Consider the following 19,577-nt stretch of genomic DNA (forward strand, 5'->3'; position numbering starts at 1 on the left):
GGCGCGGCGCGACGGGCGGGGGCGGCCCCGGCGGCGCCGCTGGGACGTCTCGCAAGATGGCGGCGCCCCTGGACATGGAGCCGGCGGCCCTCAGCCTGGAGCTGCTGCCCACCGACCCGCTGCTGCTCATCCTCAGCTTCCTCGACTACCGCGACCTGATGAGGTGCGGGTACAAGGGGGGGAGGAAGGGGGGCTGGGGGAGGCGCGGGAGGCGTTCCCCGGGCCGCGGGGCGAGCAGAGCCGAGGCCGGGACCGGGGGAAACGGCCCGGGGAGGGCGGGCGGAGGCGGCTGCCGGCGGTTGCCCAACTTTTGGGTCCGTGCTGGGCTCCGCTCGCAAACGGGGTGAGGATGGGGCAGGGCTGGGGCAGGGCGCTCCCCAAGCGCTCGGCGCTGCCCCTATGGCAGCCGGTGTGCTCCGGGGACACCGCGCGGTGCGAGGCGTCCTGACGAGCTGCGGGCGGAGAGGAGCGGTGCTGGGCCCTTTTTACGTCCTTTTTAAGGAAAAAGGGATGTTCGCTTTTCCCACCCGCATGTCATGCCGCTTTTATTTGTCCCTAAGTTACCCATTAGAACCGGTAACTGAGTTGACGGAATTAGTGCTCCTCTGCCTATCTGCGGGCGGACAAAGGGCGGTCTTGTTGCCAGTCAGTGTTTTCGGAGAGCTGAAAGAGCTCTTGTTGGAATTTGAGGCAAAGCGGGCAAAATTAAACAGGAGGGCTTTTCAGGCAGCAAGAAACGTGAATGGAAGTTGCAGGCTGCTCTTGGATGGTCTGCTATGTGGCTAAAGGACTGTGAGTCAAACAGTGAAGATAACAATGTGTTGTTTGCTCGTACGCTATTGGTAAGGTTTTAGCTGTGGCAGTGATTGGAATCACGGTGTTTGTTTGGGGGAGGAGTGTGTATGAATCACACAGAATATTGTCAAAGTTGTTTCTCTTTTCCTAGATCTTAATAAGAAGGCTGAAGGCATCACAGACTTCTATTAGGATGTCAGTAAAAAAGGTTAAGCATAGCAAAAATAAAAATGTTAGCAACTGAGTAATGATGTATGGTCAGCATAGATGATTCAGTAGTAGTTGATAAAGGTAGCAAGGCTCAGTACCTATTTTTGTTATGTAGTTGAAATGAGGTGGAGTTCATTGTGCAAGGACAATTAAATACTGGTTAGGTTTCTTAGCTCTAAAGGCAACACTGGCATTTCTGCATAACTGGCTGTTTGTGGTACTCAGAGCGTCAATTGAGGAAATCTTTAGTTGGTTACTGTTTGCTTTAGTGACATGTACGTGCTTTATCACAAACATTACAGTAGTTTCTCTGGTATTCCACAGGTTGGTTAGCCTGGTGGTGGTCCTTAAATAACAGAAAAGCTGATGTGAGACAAAATATCTATTTAATTAAGGAGAATTGATCAAACATGCAATTAAAGCCAGTTTGAAACCACATGTTCCTCTGATGCCACAGTAACTTCTTTCCTCTAAGCAATTAGAGGCTTGGTTGATATTTACCAACATGGTAAATTTCAGATAGGGTGTTAACTTCAGGATACTCTCACTTACAAATAAACATTTGTTATGTCATGAATGAAATTCTTACATGGCCAAGTGTCAAGATTTTGCTGTTAACGAGCAGCCATGAAGCAACATGGTGGTTCTACTGGAGTTGCTATTAAATTTGAAGTGCAAACCATTAGCAGGTGTTATTTGAAGGCAAAGCCATTAAAATTTACAAATGCTGCAAAGAGAGGTGAGGTAACAGTAACCTTTCAAGAGATCTGTGTTCTGGTCAAACTGACCAGTCAAGTAAGCGAGCTGTAATTCTGAGGGGAAAAAAAGTGCAAGACCATGCTGATGAAAGGTAATGAATAAAAAGATCCAAGGGCATTAACAATCTATTCAGTGTGTCTCCATCATAAAACTATTATGATGGTAGAAATGAATACACTGGTGTCTTTGTGTCATTGAGAGTGGAAGGGTAATGGCAGGGCATAGAAGAAGGAATAATCACTTCACATTGTTCAGGTTGGTTTTGAAATACTAATGTAGTTATACCCATTATAAGCTGTTTAAACTATTAGGGGGGGAAAAAGACTGAACCAGACAGATAAACATGAAAAATTCTGTAGTCTCAGCACAAGATGTTTTCTCCAGGCCTGGACTCTGGCTTACTTAGCTTATCAGAGACAAGATTTGGAGGTACCTTTATTTCAGTATGTAACTATGTCCATTTACACTGTTGATCTTCCTAATTTAGCAATATCTGAGCTACACTGGAGGAAAAAAAAAAAGGCAGTAACTGAAAGCTGAAGTTTGGTAACCTCGTTTGGGGTATTTAGATGTTAATCACAGTCATTAAAACACATATATTAATTGTTAGAACAAGCTACCAGAGGAAGTGGTGGTACTGCATCTGTATTTGTGGTATCTTTCTGCAAGATTCTTTGAAGTGTAACTGACAATTCAGCTCAAATAGAGAAGAAGGAGGAAAAGGTTTATTGTCTGGTGTTGAGGTTAGACTGAGTGAGACACTTATTTCTTTTGAATTGTATGGATCTTTGAATAATGTAATAATTCCCGGTATTACTGTTCTGCATGTGGCTGATGTTTTGTCACGCTAATATACTGGAATGCCTTGCTGTTAATAGCAGTTCTATGTTCCAGAAAGACTTTTAAATTGTAAAAAGTAAAAATGGGAATGGACTTGCATGTTTGATGGTACCTCTGTTACTGCTTTTAAAAAGCAAGTTACCAGGCATTGGGAATATGGGTTAGCTATTGCTATCTCCTTGCATCAAGCAAGGATCAGCTTAAATGATTCTGAAGGCAATGCCCAACTCACATCCTACAGTTTCTCTTGATACTGCTTCTGCAATAATGCTGGATAGTGCAGGATATGATTCTTTGAAATTCCTGGAGCAGCGGTGTTACCTGCAGTGCAACAGTGGCAGGAGCTTATATGTGCTCTTCGTAAGAGTCAACTTGCAGTTTTTTGTTTTCCATCATAAAGTTTATTTAAATAACTTAAAGTGGAAAATAACTTTAATACTTAAACTGTATAATTCTTAGGCTTATTGATTCAGCTTTCAGTAGTATGGCAACATTTTTGAAAAAGATCACGTAGAGACTAGAGACTTAGGTAAGGAAGCAATTTAAATCATAACAACTAGCCTACTGGAATATGTACCTCTGGTGGCATAGAGTCACATCCAACTCTTTCAGATAATGTTTGTGATTGAAGAGATGTGCAGGGTGACCCGCTTTACAAAATGACTTAATTGCTGACAATTCTTGAAGTTCTCAAAGTATGTAGTTAATTAGAAAAGTAGTTCACGACCTATACAGCTGTAATGGAGACTCTTAACCTTTATAAGAATAACTCTAAAGAGGACAGTTGACTAACTTTGACGTTAATTTAATGAGAACACAAGTTACAATGTATTAGTATTTATCTCTGTTTATTTCACTGCTCTTTTGCAATCAAACTTAATGATTTTATATTTATAGTTGCTGCTATTTAAGTCGGAGATTAAATCAGCTCTCAAGCCATGATCCATTGTGGAAAAGACACTGCAAGAAATACTGGCTTATTTCAGAGTAAGTGTGATTGTATTATGCCTTTTCTCTCTCTTTCTCTCTATGAAAATAAGACTTACGTTATTGTGCTATGTCCACATTTCAATCTAAGAGTTACTGGAAGTAATGTTATTTGCCATTTACCAGCTTCAAAATGATGAATGGTTTGAGGTATCAGAAATGTTAATTTACTATAAAAGTTTCATGAATATAGGAGTGTCATGGAAGGTTATGGATTGTTAGCAAAGAGGTGCTCTGTTAATCACTAGGCTGAAGGAGAAGTTACAGTCTGACTATCAGACACCAAATATTCCATGGAGGAAGGTAATATTCTGAGTACTGTAATTTTGGGGTACAGCTGGATGTCTGTGGCAATGGCTGCTTTGACTGGAACCACAGAATAGTTGAGTTGAAAGGTACTTTTTGGGGTCATCTAGTCCAACTCCCCTGCTCAAGAAGGGTCGCCTATGGCAGGCTGCTCAGGGTTGTGTCTAGTATGGTCTTGAAGATCTCCACAGATGGAGACTGTGGTCACTGTCTCACACCACTGTCATAGTGAAAGAGCGTTTCTTTGCGTTCAGTTGGAATTTCCTGGGTTTTAATTAGTGCTGATTGCCTATCCTCCTGTCAGTGCACGCTACCAAGAAGAACCTGGCTCCATCTTTGCTCCCTCCTATCAGGTATTTGTACGCATTGGTGAGGTGCCCCTGAGCCTTCTCTTCTCCAGGCAGTAGAATTCCAGCTCTCTTAAGCTCTCCTAATGTGAAAGATTGATCCAATCTCATAATTGTCTTTGAGGCTTTGTGCTGTATGTCCATGTCTCTCCTGTGTTATGGAGCTCAGAACTGGACATGGTACTCCAGACACAGCCTCACCAGTGCCATCCAGAAAGGAAGGATCACCTCCCTTGACCTGCTGGCAATGTTTTCCTATTGCAGTTAAGGATCTGTTGGCTTTTTTTGCTGCAAGGGTGCATTGCTGGCTCATCGTTAGCTTGCTGTCCACCAAGACCCCCAGGTCCTTCTTGACAAAACTGCCTCTAAGTCTGTAGGCACCCATTGTGTACTGGGTATACGGGGTTATTTCTCCCCAGATGCAGGACATCGGTGTTTGTAAACATACAGTGAATGTTCTAATTACATACAGCTTGTGAAGATGTAATGCAAAAAGATGTAGAAGTTTTGTCTTGAAATTCTCTGCATAAAAATCCTAAGTGATATTTTTATTAGAATCCAAACTAGAAAGGAAAATCTGGTAAGGGGGGTTGGGGAATGAAGATAAGGAAGTGGAAAGTTCAAAGTGAGTACCTGATACTAGAGAAGAGGAACATGGTTTGTGTATGTGGGGGAATTGAGGGGGCTAGGATTCCACTAAGCAGAACAGACTCTTGTGTTGGTTTCTGAGATGCTGGCCTCCCTTCAACCAAGAAAAGTGAGTAATCAAGGCTGAAGGAAACTTCTACAAATACCTGAGTGTATATATATACTGAAACTTCTCTCATCTGCTGGGACGTGATTCACTTTGGGTTTTTCCTCTTTTAACTCTTTGGTATTGTCATTAGTTTATATAACTTTCTAGATTATATTTAATGTCTTTTTTCTCCTCAACTCATCCTCAAGAAACAAGTTTTGTCTTTCTTTATTAGAGCTAAAGAAATGTTAAAGCTGGTGTGAAGACTTCTCAAATGTGAAATTACTGTTCAGGTGTATTGAGCTGTATTAAATCTCTTAGATTGAACATGCTTAGTGGAGTCTGAAGAGTTGGAATATGTCCTTACACAACAGTGCAAAAGCTGCTATGCTTTTGGAGGCAAGCATCCTTTGTCATATACCAACACTTTATTGGCAGCTTATCTTCCAGCATCCTGCTGTTGTGCCTGTGAGGAGAATTCAATATGCAGTGATTCTTTAAGAAACTGACTTTCCAGATCAGTTTACCGAGTTCTCATTTAACTGTTCTGCTCCTTTTTCCTTCTTATTGGGAAAATAAAGGAGTTAATGACTAATGCAGTCATTAAAAAATTAGATTTTCAAAGGCCTTCCCTGTAAATGTGTGAAATGTGATCTGATTTAGCTATTTTACCAGTTCTCTAAGACTTAATGACAGACAGCACTCTTCCTTTACGGAAATACTGTGTCTAAATTTTCCCCAGATACTACGTACCCAGATTCTTTCCTAATTCTACTCCAAGGTGCCAGAATAATTGAGTTGGTGGAGCTTCCTGTGACTGAGAAATGTTCTTGGCATAGTATTATGCACACCTTTTCTGTCAAATAACAAATTTTAACGTGCTGGTTTCAGAAGTCAAGATTTTTAGACTGGTGTTTAACCTTTCTTATTTCATGTCTACTTAGTGCAGAAAAAAGTCAGCGAAATCAGAGCTGGAAAGCTATCTTCATCAGTACCTACTCTGATCTAGGAAGATATATCCAGTATTATGCTACATTGAAAAAAGCCTGGGATGACCTAGAGAAGTACTTGGGACAGCGGTGTCCTCGGATGATTGGTTCTTTGAAAGGTATGGTATAAGATCTACTTCCTTTAGTAGATTGGCTAGTGCTGCATTGTTTGACATTTAGGTTTTATACTGTTTTTATCTTAGGCATGTACATTGATTACTGGAGCCCTGGAAGTCAAGGAGACATGCTCTCCCTTCCCCTACAGTAAATAAATAAAGGGGGACATATGGATAGTACTTCCTCAGTTACTAGTGATTCATAGAGTCTCCAAAGATTTAAGAGAAGAAAACAGATATTTTTTTCTAGTGAACAAATGAAAATACTCCCACTGCTTTTGTCTATAGTTGCTGGGACTGTTTTTTTATTTTTAATTTTTACTAGTCCCATTATTTCAAGGATCTGGGGCTTGTTGCTGTGATCTTTATTCATGAGATTTTCTGAAGACATAATGAAAGCACATTCACATTGAAAACGGGCAGTTTTAAACTAAAGCCAAACAAAAAGGGAGAGTATTTCCTCTTACTTAGGTCTTCCTGTATTCCTCTAACAAAGGTAAATTAGCAGCTGAACAAGGATTTTTAGTTCTAAAATTACATATCCAGATTAAGTTTGTCTTAATTCTTGAAGTACTTCTGGTGTTCTGATTCATAAATTGTATACATTAAGACATAAAGGAAGTTTGGGCTTTTCTGGTATAAGGATAAATAGGTCTTGCATTTTCATCTTCAATCATCTGTGTGCAATTAAATCAAATGTCTTGGTCTAATAGTGTGGTCTGTGAAATTAAGAAAAAACTAGACTGTTTTATTTCCTATTTAAGTCTTGCACATTTTTTGGCTTGCTGGATTGTTACTTTTTTCTAATTATTTATGAATAAGTGTGATTAGAATTTAATACATGCTGGGTTTTGTTCTGATTTTTTGGGATTACTTCTGAGTATCACTGAAGTAATACCATTTTAGGAAAAAGCCATAAGAGTTGTAGGTAGCCTGAAGTCTTGTGTTACACTGGCCATAGTATTTGATGAAGATGTTCACGCCTTGATTTCTGTAACTTGCATTCTGCTCCATTGAAAACAGCACTCAGGTATATGGAATCAGCAAATTGTCAGTCAAATGTTTTATTAATAAGATGGAAATTATCTGTGGTGGAGGTGTTGAAATGAACAGATCTTTCTATGGTTTTACTTTTAAAATCCTCCCAAGGTGCAGTGAAGCTTCTCTTTGTCTACCAAAAGACAAAAAAAAAAAAGTGAAACCTTGTATTGTGATGGAAGGTTTTAGCAGGAGCTCTTCTAAGACTCAAACCTTCATAATACCATTAGTACAGCACCTTGTTTCACTGGATAATTAACTCATGTCTTATAAATTAAACTGATAATGAATACAAAAAATGTTTTTTAAAAAAAATCACCCAGAAAACCTTGATTAGAGCAGACTGCACAGGGCATCCACTTGATGTTTGGTAGAAACGACGATGTAGAAATCCCTCTGAATTGTGTGTGGAGGTATAAGAATAGTTACTCTCCACCCCTTTCTGTTGATAATTGATATGAAAATCCCCTCAATTCACTCAACATATTTATAGCTTCAAATTCTAGATGAATTGTGGCTGTAGCCAATTTTTTTTTGTTGATGGTTTGATTGGAAACTGAAAGAAGCAACCCTTAGAATGGTGAAAGAGTCACATCAGTATTGCCTAAAAGTTGTAACTGGGACTCTGTCAGCTAATTACAACACTGTGGGGGAAGGTTCATTTCACTTCATAAATACTTCATGATTAAGTCAGGCCTGTTGAGATTTCACTGGATAGAGATTGGTGTGCTGTATTAAGTAATTAGTTAAAGTAATCAGCCTCCTTTCAAATGTGTGTAGTATTCATTGTATAACACCTGGCATACAGTAGTTACCAAATATTGGTGTCTATGTTCATTTGATCAAGGCATTTATAAATTCCATACTTTGTATTTGAAATAACTTGATTTTTAGTAGTGTTTTCCATTTGCATGACTTCAATCAGTGGAAGATTCTTGAGACCATGCTCATAGACAACTGCGTCCCTAAGTTAAACTGAATTTTCCTTGCTTTTGTATTTCTGTCAACTTGCTTTTTCTGAATTACAAGTGACAAAATACTTTGAAATATATATTCCTGTATTTGCCTTCATAATAACATAAAAAATCAGTAATGCTGGGGCTACTTCTCATTTGCCAAAGAGAATTTGAACATGCTGTTATGTCTGGAGACTAGGTAGTTTCTCCTTATTGATAGCTATGCAGCTCTAATAAAATGTCATGAAATAAAATTTTAAAGAAAAGGGTCTTAACGCAAATCCTAGTGTTCATCTTTGTAAGCAACAGCATATAGACACTGTGGGCAGAGTAGTGAAGCAGCATTAAATTTGAATGTTTCTTAGGAACAGCCCTTCTTTATTTCCCTCTCCAAAACTGCTCATAATGCTCTGTTTCTTTTTGTACACAGAGAGTGTGCGGGAGGAAGATCTGGATGCTGTGGAAGCGCAGATAGGCTGCAAACTCCCTGACGACTACCGATGTTCATTTCGTATTCACAATGGACAGAAGCTAGTTGTTCCCGGGTAAGGAACATAAACTACATATCAAGTCATTAATTCCTGTTGTATTTATTGGATAGTCTGTTTATTAAAAATCTGCTGATCAGGACAGGTGAAACATTAATTGTATCGTATCTGAGTGACACGTGTAGAATTGGTTATGTTCTACTCTCAGCAGTAACTGAAAATGTGGTGTAGATTACTAATTGATCTAATTATTCTTCAGTCTAACAGTTAGAAATTTTAGTTAACATACCACTAAGTTTTGCTTCATGTTATCTACGTAAATTAGCCTCTTGACACTGCAGGCTTCATGATTTAATAACTTTTTTCTTTCAAATGCTTAGGGAATAACTTTCAAATCAGTTGGTCATCAGTAGAATCACAATGTCAGTTTTGCATATTAAGTTTTCTAAGCATAAGATTTCATAATTTCAAGTGGTATCAGCAATTAAAAACTCATTTTACATCAAGTTTAGAAGGCAAATGACCAGATGTGGATTTGCATCTTCCAACTAGAAAAAGATTTAGCAGCTCAGCATTTGACAAAGTGCCACAAGTGTTAGCAAAAGATGGAAAACTAGGGCAAATCATTGCAGAGTCTGTAGTGAGCAGTGCTTTCATGTCGCTATACCAAAACCTTCACAGGTAGAGCAGACACAGCTTTCTCTAATTCTAGTATTGTAAGTGTGGAAGGAATATGGGAAATGGCTTCATGCAACCATAAGGATGACTTATAGTTCTTTCTGTTCTAGGAGAGTTTTTTTTTTTTTTTTTTTTTTTTAGAGGAGAGGTAGGTGCTCTAGTTCTGTAGGCTTTAAATGAGATAGCTCTTTCCATTTTGGAAGTGCTTCCTTCTGTTGCCTGGTAGAGTAAAAAGTGGTAGTTACTAACAGCAATCATATCATTGATCAGTGGATGACTTCCTAATAATTTTTATCAACCTTAATAGGATTCATAAAGCTTACAGTGTCGGTTTATGCAAAATACGGTTCTTGCACTTAATCAGCTTGGAAGTGATCAACATGCAGCTCTGCAGCTTGTGTATAGCTTTGCACCTCTTCCTACTGCTTTTTCATTCCCACTCTGCAATGAGTAACATGCCTGTGGAAGGGCTGTAGCAGGGGACGCACACCTTTGGGCATGCCTTTTGGCCTGAATAACTGCCAGTGGGCTGTGATCTATTGCTGTGCCCTCAAATGGAGAGCACAAGCCTACACCCAGGTTGACAAACCTCCCTGGTGGAGCCAGTTGGTTCTGATACATGAGACCCAGAGCAAGACAGGCTGCCGCGCTACAAATGGAAGGCCTGGTGTAACCTTTGGGACAGGCTTACTAGCCAGCCCCGTAGTTCTGTGCTTTGTTGTGGCAGGTAAATACTGCAAAGTTTAGCTCTAGGTAGTTGAAGTCTGCAGAGAGTTGATGGGATAGGCATGTTAGGCCAAAAATGGAGAACACTGGGACTAGATGTGGCTGCATCTTGCATGTTGTCACTGTTAGGTACTTCATGTATCTGTGCTCAGATTTTAGCAAGAATACATAAGGAAAAATGAGAGGAATGGAACCTGTTGCCCAAGGTAGGAGCGACTTAGATCATGCTGACGTGTGTCAGCTTGTGCTTTGAGTCACTGCTTTCATAACGCCAGTAAAAGTATAGCATCTGCAAGCGTTTGCATCTGCAAAGTTAAAGGCAACTTAGAAGGGAGTATGGGTAGGGAGGTGTAAACTACAGGTTTGTGTGTTTGGTTGGGGAAGAGAAAGTTGTGGCTCTCAGCCTCTCTGGGGGAAGGGAGAAAAATTCATATATTGTTTATAAAGACAAGGAAGCTCAGCTACTCTTGCATGTACGTTTATGGATTACTTTTTAGTCCACACTATGCTATTGGGTGACATTACTGAAAGACAATTTATTGGAGGACTGATCAGTCTTACTCTCTCCCTAGGAGTATTTCCTTAATTGATCTGTCAAGAATACTCTGCTCTGAAGTGGCCCAGTCTAGTTTGAATTGTGCAATCAGTTAGATCTTTTTGAGTTCTAGTTACTTGGATCTAGCAGCAACCATAAGGAGAAGCTGAAGTCTCTGGAGTTTGGGATGGATGCTGGCTGTTTTGTTTGTTCTGGTTCTAGGAGCTTTCATGTGCTAATTCCAATGCAATTCCTGTACTGTCATCGACTTTGCGTTAGAATTCAAACTTCCTCATGATTTTGACAAATATCTTGCATCAATGCACCATAGGCAAAATATTTTATCTTTCAGAGCTTTGAGAGAATGTCAGTCAAATCTGCCAAAAAAAGGATGAGAAAGCTGTTGCAAAATCTGTTGTACTCCTACAATTGCAAAAAACATGAACTCTATTACTTCAGGCCTTTTTCCAGATACATAGTGTACATATAACACGTTAGTGTGTAAACTTTTTCATGTGTCCTGCTGGTTCATAAGAAGAATATTTCATGGGCTTCTTTTGATGTCCTTCCAAACGTTTCAAAGTCCCATGTTGGTTATATAAAACATGTTTATGAGTAATGTATTTGTTGTTCTAACTACTGCTTTCATTAATCTCATGCCATTAGCCTGTTTGAAATGTATTAAATTCTTGTATTTTGCTTTTAAGATCGATCTGTAAAGTAACCTGAATTAAGGAGGTATTAAAGGGCAATTCTTAGTGAAGTATTGTTAGACACTCATCTCGTAGTTAGTTGATACTTAGCATATGTATATGATGGGACATTGAGTCTTCAGAAACTTTTATGTTGACCTGGTTAGACATCTCTTCTAGAACGGCCTCCAAAAAAAGATAAAATGTCTTTTCAAACAAAAAGTCTGGTTTTAATAAAATAAAAACTAGAAAATGTGACTTCTTAAATACAGAAGTCAAAAAGCTAGTAAGATGGACTGAAATTAAAGGATTTTTACAGAACTCCTGTCTGCTTATTGTAAGTTTTATTTTAAATTGTTCACTTTGATTTTTTACTCTGCAAAGCTTTCTCTGAAGGCTGAGACCTTGTCAAAATCCAGGCTACATCTGAAGTCCGAGTCTTTCTTGTCATTCACAAAAACTTCTTTGCAGCATGTTTTTCTTTGGCTTTGACAAATGTAGTCTTCCTCTTGCTAAGCACGCTGCTACAGTGTGTGCCCTTGTAAGTGAATACTTAAATCATGTTACCTCATTCTTCTGTTCTCCGCCCGTTAGATTGAATGTAGGTTGCTTGTTTTTTTATTTTTGCCCTGGCATTTATCTCACCTGTCACTCATACTAACGTTAACTTCAGTTTCTGATACTCACCTTCATTCCTGATGTGATACACTTTTCAGATTAGTACAACTTTTTTTCCAATTGTGTATATTCTATTCATAAGCAGGGAGGCTCCTATGGTCTTCAGAGTTGCTTTCTTATTGTCAAAAACAACAACCAAAAATCTAATCTTTAATAGTGATGTTTACAAAAAGAAAGAGGGAAAAATTAGAAGGACACTTGATAGTCTTGTCATGTCATGCTGATGAATATTGTCTCATTCTTTCCTTGTACAGCTTTGCTTGTATCTGTCTGCCTAAGTTTTCATACTGAGATGTTAATTTCTCTGATACAGTAGCTGTTTTCCTTCTTTGCTTCTCAACATTTTCTCCAAAGTATAAAGCACCTAGGTCACTTGTGGTTTTGATGAATGATTTACTATAGCAGGTTGTTATTCTAATTGAAAAAATCATGGATGTTTTGTGGAAGTTAATTTCAATGCTATCAAAACTTGAGATACAGGCTGCATAGGGTGGTGTTCCATTATGCTACTGTAGAAAACTGTGTCAGCTGTTAACAGAAAGCCTTCACCTTTTTTGAAGTAATTGTAGACACAAAGAGAATCTCCAACAGTTTAAAAGGGTGCTTTGGGATGCACAGAATGTACCAGGAAGTATTTATTTGAGAGCTACCAAGCCTTCCTCTATGAAGGCTGGTGCTGTGAACTAAAACGTGGCTTTGCTCTTGAGTTTTATAGTTGGACTTCATCTAGCTCTAACATGCATCCAGAGCATTGATAGAATTAATACTTAGAAAAGATTTCTGAAGCTGTCGCTGCATTCTGAGTAGTATCATCTGTTTATCTTTTTTTTCTTGTTTCAAGTTTGATGGGAAGTATGGCGCTGTCGAACCACTACCGCTCTGAAGACTTGTTGGATATCGACACAGCTGCTGGAGGTTTTCAACAGAGGCTAGGTCTGAAACAATGCCTTCCGCTTACGTTTTGCATTCACACTGGCCTGAGCCAGTACATGGCCCTGGAGAGTGTGGAAGGACGAAACAAATACGAGATCTTCTATCAATGTCCAGTAAGGAGGATATGTTTATACTTCTGAATGTACTTTTCAAATAGTTGATGGTACCCCATTGCATGTTATCTGATACCCAAAATACTTCACATAGTATAAGGTCAATATTAAGACAGCATGCTGGTTTCCGTTGTTTGTCCTTGAGTTGCCATCAGGTTTCACCAAAGTATACAAGTGGAGTGCTTATTAGATGAAAGAAATTTACATGAAGTAGTTAATGCTATAGCAGTTTCCATAGGTTTATGATAGTGGATGGCATTCATCTTTTCATCTTTATTGGAAGATATTACTTAAATTTGTATATAGCTATGGCAGGTATATAATCTTGTTCCTTTAAGGAATAAAAGCTTTTCTTTGGGAGATACTCATCTGTATGAATTTCTTCACCCAGATATGATAAATGTGAGTTTACTGAAGGGTATCCTCAAAAAAAAAAGCAGGGGAAGTGAAGAGTGTTTCTTCTATTTATATATAATAAAAAGAAGTTGGTGGGCTGGGAGGATATCTTCTTCCTGCTATGTGCTTTCTAGCTGTTTATTTTCAAAGCATGTAGCACTTGGATTTCCAGGAAATGTCGTGATAAGGGATCACGTGGAGGATTGTTAAGCTCTTTGTTTGTATTATGTATTTTGTATTATGTATTATTAATTAAACGTTTTGGATAATGCTCTGAAACTTGAAATGCTATGTAAATTTTGGGTTATCTCTGAACAGTCTTGCTTGTTTCAAGGGGGTATGTGGTAGTAAAGGATATGGAATTGTTGAGTCTGGAGAAGAGAAGGCTCAGGAGAATCTTATCAATGAGTATGAATACTGGATAGCAGGGCATAAGGAAGTCAGAGCTAGACTTTTCTCTGTGATGCCTGCCCAATTACAGAAGAGACAGTAAGCACAAATTGAAACAGAAGAAACCTGATCTGAACATAGGGAAAGAGCTTTTTACTCTGAGTGTGGCTGAATACTGGAACAGGTTACTTACAGAGGTTGCATGGTCTCTCTCTTGGAGACAGAGCCCATGGTCCTGGGTAACCTGCCCTAGCTGATCCTGTCTTGAGTGGGGGGTTTGGACTGATCATCTCCAAAGGTCCTCTCCAAGCTCAACTTTACTGTTTCTGTTCTAAGTCAATATATTTTGATTTGTTGTGTTTCTTAAGCAATGCATTAAATCTAATTAACCTTAATGGAATGTTCAAGCTGTACATTTAATTATCAGCTGAGTACTCACAGGAACAGGAATTTGTGTTTTACATTATACATTTGAATATCTGGCTGGGAATATAATGGTGTATTAAAAAGCCAGATTATTGGTTTAGTGAATGTAGGGAAAGCATTCCATGTGTTATGTTTCAGATGTTGAATTTTAACCTTTGAAGTCTAATGCTTTATTTCTAATAAATCCATAACTTTCCCTTTTAGGACCAAATGGCTCGCAATCCGTCTGCTATTGATATGTTCATTACAGGTAACACTTCAGAATAAAGAGTTCTGCAGAATGTTTTAATTGTGTGTAGAAAATATACATCAGTGTTTGACAGATCAAATCAAACTGTACAGTGCAGTTGACTTGTACAGAGCAAGTGCTCTAAATTTTCTGTGCTACTTACAAGACACTAACCTGATTTAAAACATCAGTGATTATTTGAAATGAGATGGAAGTTTTCTTTAATGAAGCTTGTCCTTCCTCGTGCCTTGTATACGGATTACTCAGTGTATTAACCTGTCTAACAAGATGAGCAAAAGCTTTAAATTAGCCATCATTGGAATGATGTAAGTAAATATGCATCCAAATAGGCAGGCTTTTTTCCAGTAGTTTTTGCTACCATGTTGGAAGTTCAAAATATTTTGTGTCCCTTAATGAAATCTTATTAATTATAACCATAGCTACGGAAGAAAGCCTTTCTGAATTTTGATTTGGCTAATTTTGTGTAATTTGGTTATGTAGTAGTCCACTGAGATCATCTGTCTGATATGTACATTAGCTGAAATGATTCTTTGTTTTCATTCCCTGAAATCTGGTAACCGTGACTGTGCTCTCCCACTGAGTCAAAAGAATTAATTTAGACAGATGTGTTCTAACTGGTGCCAAAATTCATGTTAGCATTGTATATTTCTTCAGATATATGTACTAATAGTAACAGTGGGAAACTACATTAGACAATGCTATACTATTGCTGGTTTAGGTTGGAGGTAGGTAAACTCTTAGCCACTCTAATTTTAGGAAACCTTTCTATGTACTCATAGATTTTGTGAACTGATTTCAATGTGCAGTAAAAAGTTTGTCATCTGTTTTATGAAGGTCATATTTTGGAGTGCACTATGTTCTTTAGGATAGTCAGAGGGAAGTTACAGCAAAAGCTCAAGACTAATAGCTGGTTACTTGTGTCTTTTCAGCTGAGGATGATGTAATGCTTTAAAGCTACTCTGGTGTATTCGTATTGTTACCTCGAGCTTGCCGCTTTTATGGCATTGCCTCAATGGTGAGGTGATCCGACATCGTACCTAAATGTATGGCACTTGGCTGAAAGGGTTTATCTTGGCATATTGCAGGGTGGAGGGGAAGCTTCATATACAGTATTTATCTAGATTTTTTTTGAACATTGCAGAGTAGATTGGTCCATTTTCTCCATTCAGAGTTGCTTTATACAAGGTTTGCATTTGTGGATTAGTGGTAGAAAGGAGGATAATAAGCTTGGAATTGCTTAGACTTCCAAAAGGTTAAAGGACAGTACACGTAGCTCTTGCACAAAGGAAGAAGTGGTAAGTACATGTAATCTAACAGGAGTGATAATACTTGATAACATGTCAGTGGAGGCTAGGATAATGGTTTCACAGTATTTCAGTTAGCTTCAAGATTTTTTTTGAGTGATATTGACAAATATTTGAAGAACTCTGTGTACTTCTCTGTTGAACTCTATCACAATGCTTAGAAAATCTGTAGCTGAGAAATTGTTTTCCAGGAAGGCAGTATTGCTTGTATGAAACTCTGCTCTTTAAGAGTTAAATGCGACAGCTTGACTGTCTGCTTAGAAATCAAGCTGTTCCTAAATAATGGCTGTAGGTGTACGAAAAGCTTTTTCAGACAATGGCTTTATGTTTAAGAAAATTCTAGCTTCTTTTGAATGACGTACAGCCTTATTTCTTCTGGGTTTGTAGGAGGAGTGCAGAGCATCTCTCTGTCTATGCCTCATCCCTGTTCTTAAGGAGAGGAAAACTCTGCAATTTGTTAGCAAGTTTCTTAAAGTATTCATATGGAAACTTGGTGTATATATATATCTATCAAAATTAAGTAAGTCCATCAGCAGGCTTGTGTGCTCCTTGTAGGTAGACTAGCTGGAAATAGCTACACAAATAGAATAGGCTGCTGTACTAGTCATCTTTCCAAATCATAGCAGAACAGTCTTGATAAGGAAAACATGATGACAGGCACCAGCATTTGAAGGCTGTGATTATAATGTGATATACTTAGCGAAGAGCTTCTTTGATTGCTTTGGCATTTCTGGAATATGTAATCTTCATTGTAGGTTGCTTTCTACAAATGATCTTTGTTGATTGAATGAGCTGGGATATTAACTGTCATCTAAAAGTCTGAGAATATATCGTAGAAGTATTCAAAGTTTTAAAGTGTTTGCTTTGAATATTTATCATAATGTACTCAGTGGTAAACTTGTCTGTCCTTACGAACACTTCTCTTCTTTGACACCTAGGTACATCTTACTTGGAATGGTTTACATCCTACGTAAACAAGGTTGTAACTGGTGGTTATCCTATCATCAGAGATCAGATTTTCAGGTATTGTGACCGGGATTTATAACTTCACTGCAGTGTGTTGATGGCTTGTTTAGAATGTGGACTTCTTTTGCAGTAGTTCTGCGTTTGTGATACCAAAAGCTAATGGTGGAGAAGAGGAAGTGCATGAGATGTTTCAGATAGAACTTTAAAACAGAATGCTTAAAAGCTTTTTTTGAACATCACAAGCTTCAGAGATTATAACTTTGTGTTATCAGAACTGGAATCTTGTGATACAGTTGATCTGAAGCATAGCTAGTACCATATCATTTATTCTGTCTGCTATGCGTGCACTGCAGCTGCAGGGCTGTTCTTAGCTATTAAAAAATCAGTTGTTCCAGTGAACTGGTCTCTAAAGTAACACAGTGCAGAATCAGTACATAAACAGGATTTGTTCTGGTGTTTGAATATTCACCCATGTATAATTTCTTCTAAATATAAGAACCTTATTTCTGTGGAACTGGGGTGTTCCAGAACACAAGCTCCTCATCTGAAAATTTCTTTGCTGTAGGAGTTGTTAGGTTTTTGGTTTTTAAATAGCATAAGGATGCATCCTTGTTAAACAAGTGGGTTTTCACTGACTTCAGATCCAATTATACAGCTAGCTTAATACAAGCATTAATGCAGTTACAGAGAGCTGTAGCTGTATGAGTTTGGGAAGAATATATACTAAAGATTCTGCATGCATCCTTTGTTTAACTGCCAAATTATGAATTACTTCTAAGTCTAGCCCCACAGTGCTCTTATTAGTGATTAACTAATCACTTTACATCTTCAGTTTTCTGTACTGAATGTTCAGAGCTATTTTTAGGTTTGTTTTTCTTTTTGTAGGTATGTCCATGATAAAGAATGTGTTGCTACCACAGGAGATATTACTGTTTCTGTGTCCACGTCTTTTCTACCTGAACTCAGTTCTGTACATCCACCGCACTATTTCTTCACATACAGAATCAGGTGAGAATAACTGCATGACCCTTAAAACACAGGGGAGACTTGTGTAGTGTTAAGATCATCAACTGTTGCAAATTTATGCACAGAATTGATAAAGTTACTAAAATGAATGGGAAGTATCTGAATGTGCACAGCATGCAGTACTTTCTAATAGAAAAGATCACTAAAACATTACCTGGCCAGGTACATAAAGTATCTGTCAAGTTGGTAATTGGCAAAGTACAGTAATGGGTGAGGGGAAGAATTTCTAAGTAATTCCTGCCCTTTAGAAAGGGCTAAATAACTACAGTGAATAGACAGGTATATCTTGGCGATTGATTCAGTATACTTCACTGCAGTGTGTTGTGTTTTTTTTCCCCAGTCTATTTTGAGAGAGAGCCCAAGACTACCAAGCTTTTCTTGAAATGTATGAAAGTAGTTATGTAACCATTAAGTATGCTATTTGGCTTCTAGAATTGAAATGTCCAAAGATGCTCTTCCTGAGAAGGCTTGTCAGCTGGACAGTCGATACTGGAGAATAACAAATGCCAAAGGTGATGTAGAAGAGGTTCAGGGTCCTGGAGTAGTTGGTAAGTAAAAGGTTGCTTTTATGAATCTGTTTAGCATACATGTTATGAAAGTTCCACTATTAGTTATTCCTTATGATGAGAAGGTGGCAGTTGTGTGGTTTGTATAAACATGATTTCATTGCTTGAAATTAAGTCATATGTATGTATCTGTTTTGTCTTGAAGTTGTTTTACAAGGGGAGTTTGAAAAGCCTGCTAGTTAAATTTTCTTCGAACAGTTCTTTTTAGTACTAGTTACTGAGAATAGTTTATGTCCACAGGAATCTAAAATCATCTGCCTGAATGTTATAGAGCTCAGCAAACTGCTAAATTGTGGTTAACTTTAGTGCTAAATTATGGTTATACTTTAGTCCTTACTTATTGTGATCTGGTATTTTACCAACAGGGGAGTTTCCAATAATCAGTCCAGGGAGAGTCTATGAATATACCAGCTGTACCACTTTTTCCACTACATCTGGATATATGGAGGGGTATTACACCTTCCACTGCCTCTACTACAAGGACAAATTCTTTAATGTTACAATTCCCAGATTTCATATGGTGTGCCCAACATTCAAGGTGTCTACAGCACGAATGGTAAGTAGATATGCATTCGTGCTTATCCTGGATTTTGTGTCTCACCTTCTGTTTTCATTGATCACTTGGATTGATTTTAATAGGGAAGTGCAGCTGTGTGTTGAAATGAGTTTCAGTTATTTTCTTGAAAATGGGCTCTTTCAGGTTTGCTTCAACAAAAACTAAAAGAATCACTGCATCTGAGACTTCAGCAACTTCCCACTATATAAATTCTTTTCAGCTTCTGGAATATTGATTTTTAAAAAAAAAAAAAAAAAACAACACACACTAACACTTGTATTGCAAAACTCACAGTACTGAACAGTATTTGGATTGGTAATTCCATATAAAACATACCACAGTTAAGCCTACATCAGTCTGGAAACCATAGCAGTATTTTGAGGCAGTTTCTACGTCAGTAAAGCCATATATCCTTGTTGCTCTGGCATGTAATAGTACCAATTTAATTCAAGACCCTAGGTCCTAGCTTTCACAAGAAGTCCTGACTGGCTATGGGTGTTCCTTCTTGGGTCCTCACCTCTGTCTGGTATCAAGGTCAAACTGTGTCTTATCAGGTGAGATCTGTTGCCCTGTAGGCTCTTAACAGGGGTAGAACTTGACCATTCTGTTGTCCTGTGTCTAAGCTCCAGCGCTCCCCAGAATGCACAGAAATATGTATGTATGGTTATGTCTGTTCAGGGTGTATTTCAGAGGTATATCTGATTATGCAGACTGCAGCAATGTTGAGGTTTGTTTGTTTATTTTGTTTTAAGGAGCTACTTTATTTCTTAATTTG

The 19,577-nt window shown here is 38.4% G+C and overlaps 1 protein-coding gene across 2 annotated transcripts in view; it reads left to right on the forward strand.

Annotated features, from left to right (window-relative positions):
• The window catches only part of FBXO3 (F-box protein 3), a 21,668-nt gene continuing 2,091 nt past the window's right edge, over positions 1–19,577 (forward strand). The window contains exons 1-11 of one of the 2 annotated variants that reach the window (XM_084522171.1): positions 2–163; positions 3,502–3,591; positions 5,925–6,088; positions 8,510–8,624; positions 12,718–12,922; positions 14,339–14,384; positions 16,627–16,711; positions 17,540–17,662; positions 18,113–18,228; positions 18,612–18,802; positions 19,255–19,357. In XM_084522171.1, coding sequence (XP_084378297.1) covers positions 57–163; positions 3,502–3,591; positions 5,925–6,088; positions 8,510–8,624; positions 12,718–12,922; positions 14,339–14,384; positions 16,627–16,711; positions 17,540–17,662; positions 18,113–18,228; positions 18,612–18,802; positions 19,255–19,287 — 1,275 coding nt within the window. In that variant the 5' untranslated portion in view covers positions 2–56 and the 3' untranslated portion in view covers positions 19,288–19,357. Of the gene's footprint in view, positions 164–3,501; positions 3,592–5,924; positions 6,089–8,509; positions 8,625–12,717; positions 12,923–14,338; positions 14,385–16,626; positions 16,712–17,539; positions 17,663–18,112; positions 18,229–18,611; positions 18,803–19,254; positions 19,358–19,577 lie in introns of those variants that run through there. The other variant, XM_084522170.1, reaches the window with a different exon arrangement.

Source organism: Aythya ferina (assembly GCF_964211825.1).
Source record: "Aythya ferina genome assembly, chromosome: 5".
Lineage (NCBI taxonomy): Eukaryota > Metazoa > Chordata > Aves > Anseriformes > Anatidae > Aythya > Aythya ferina.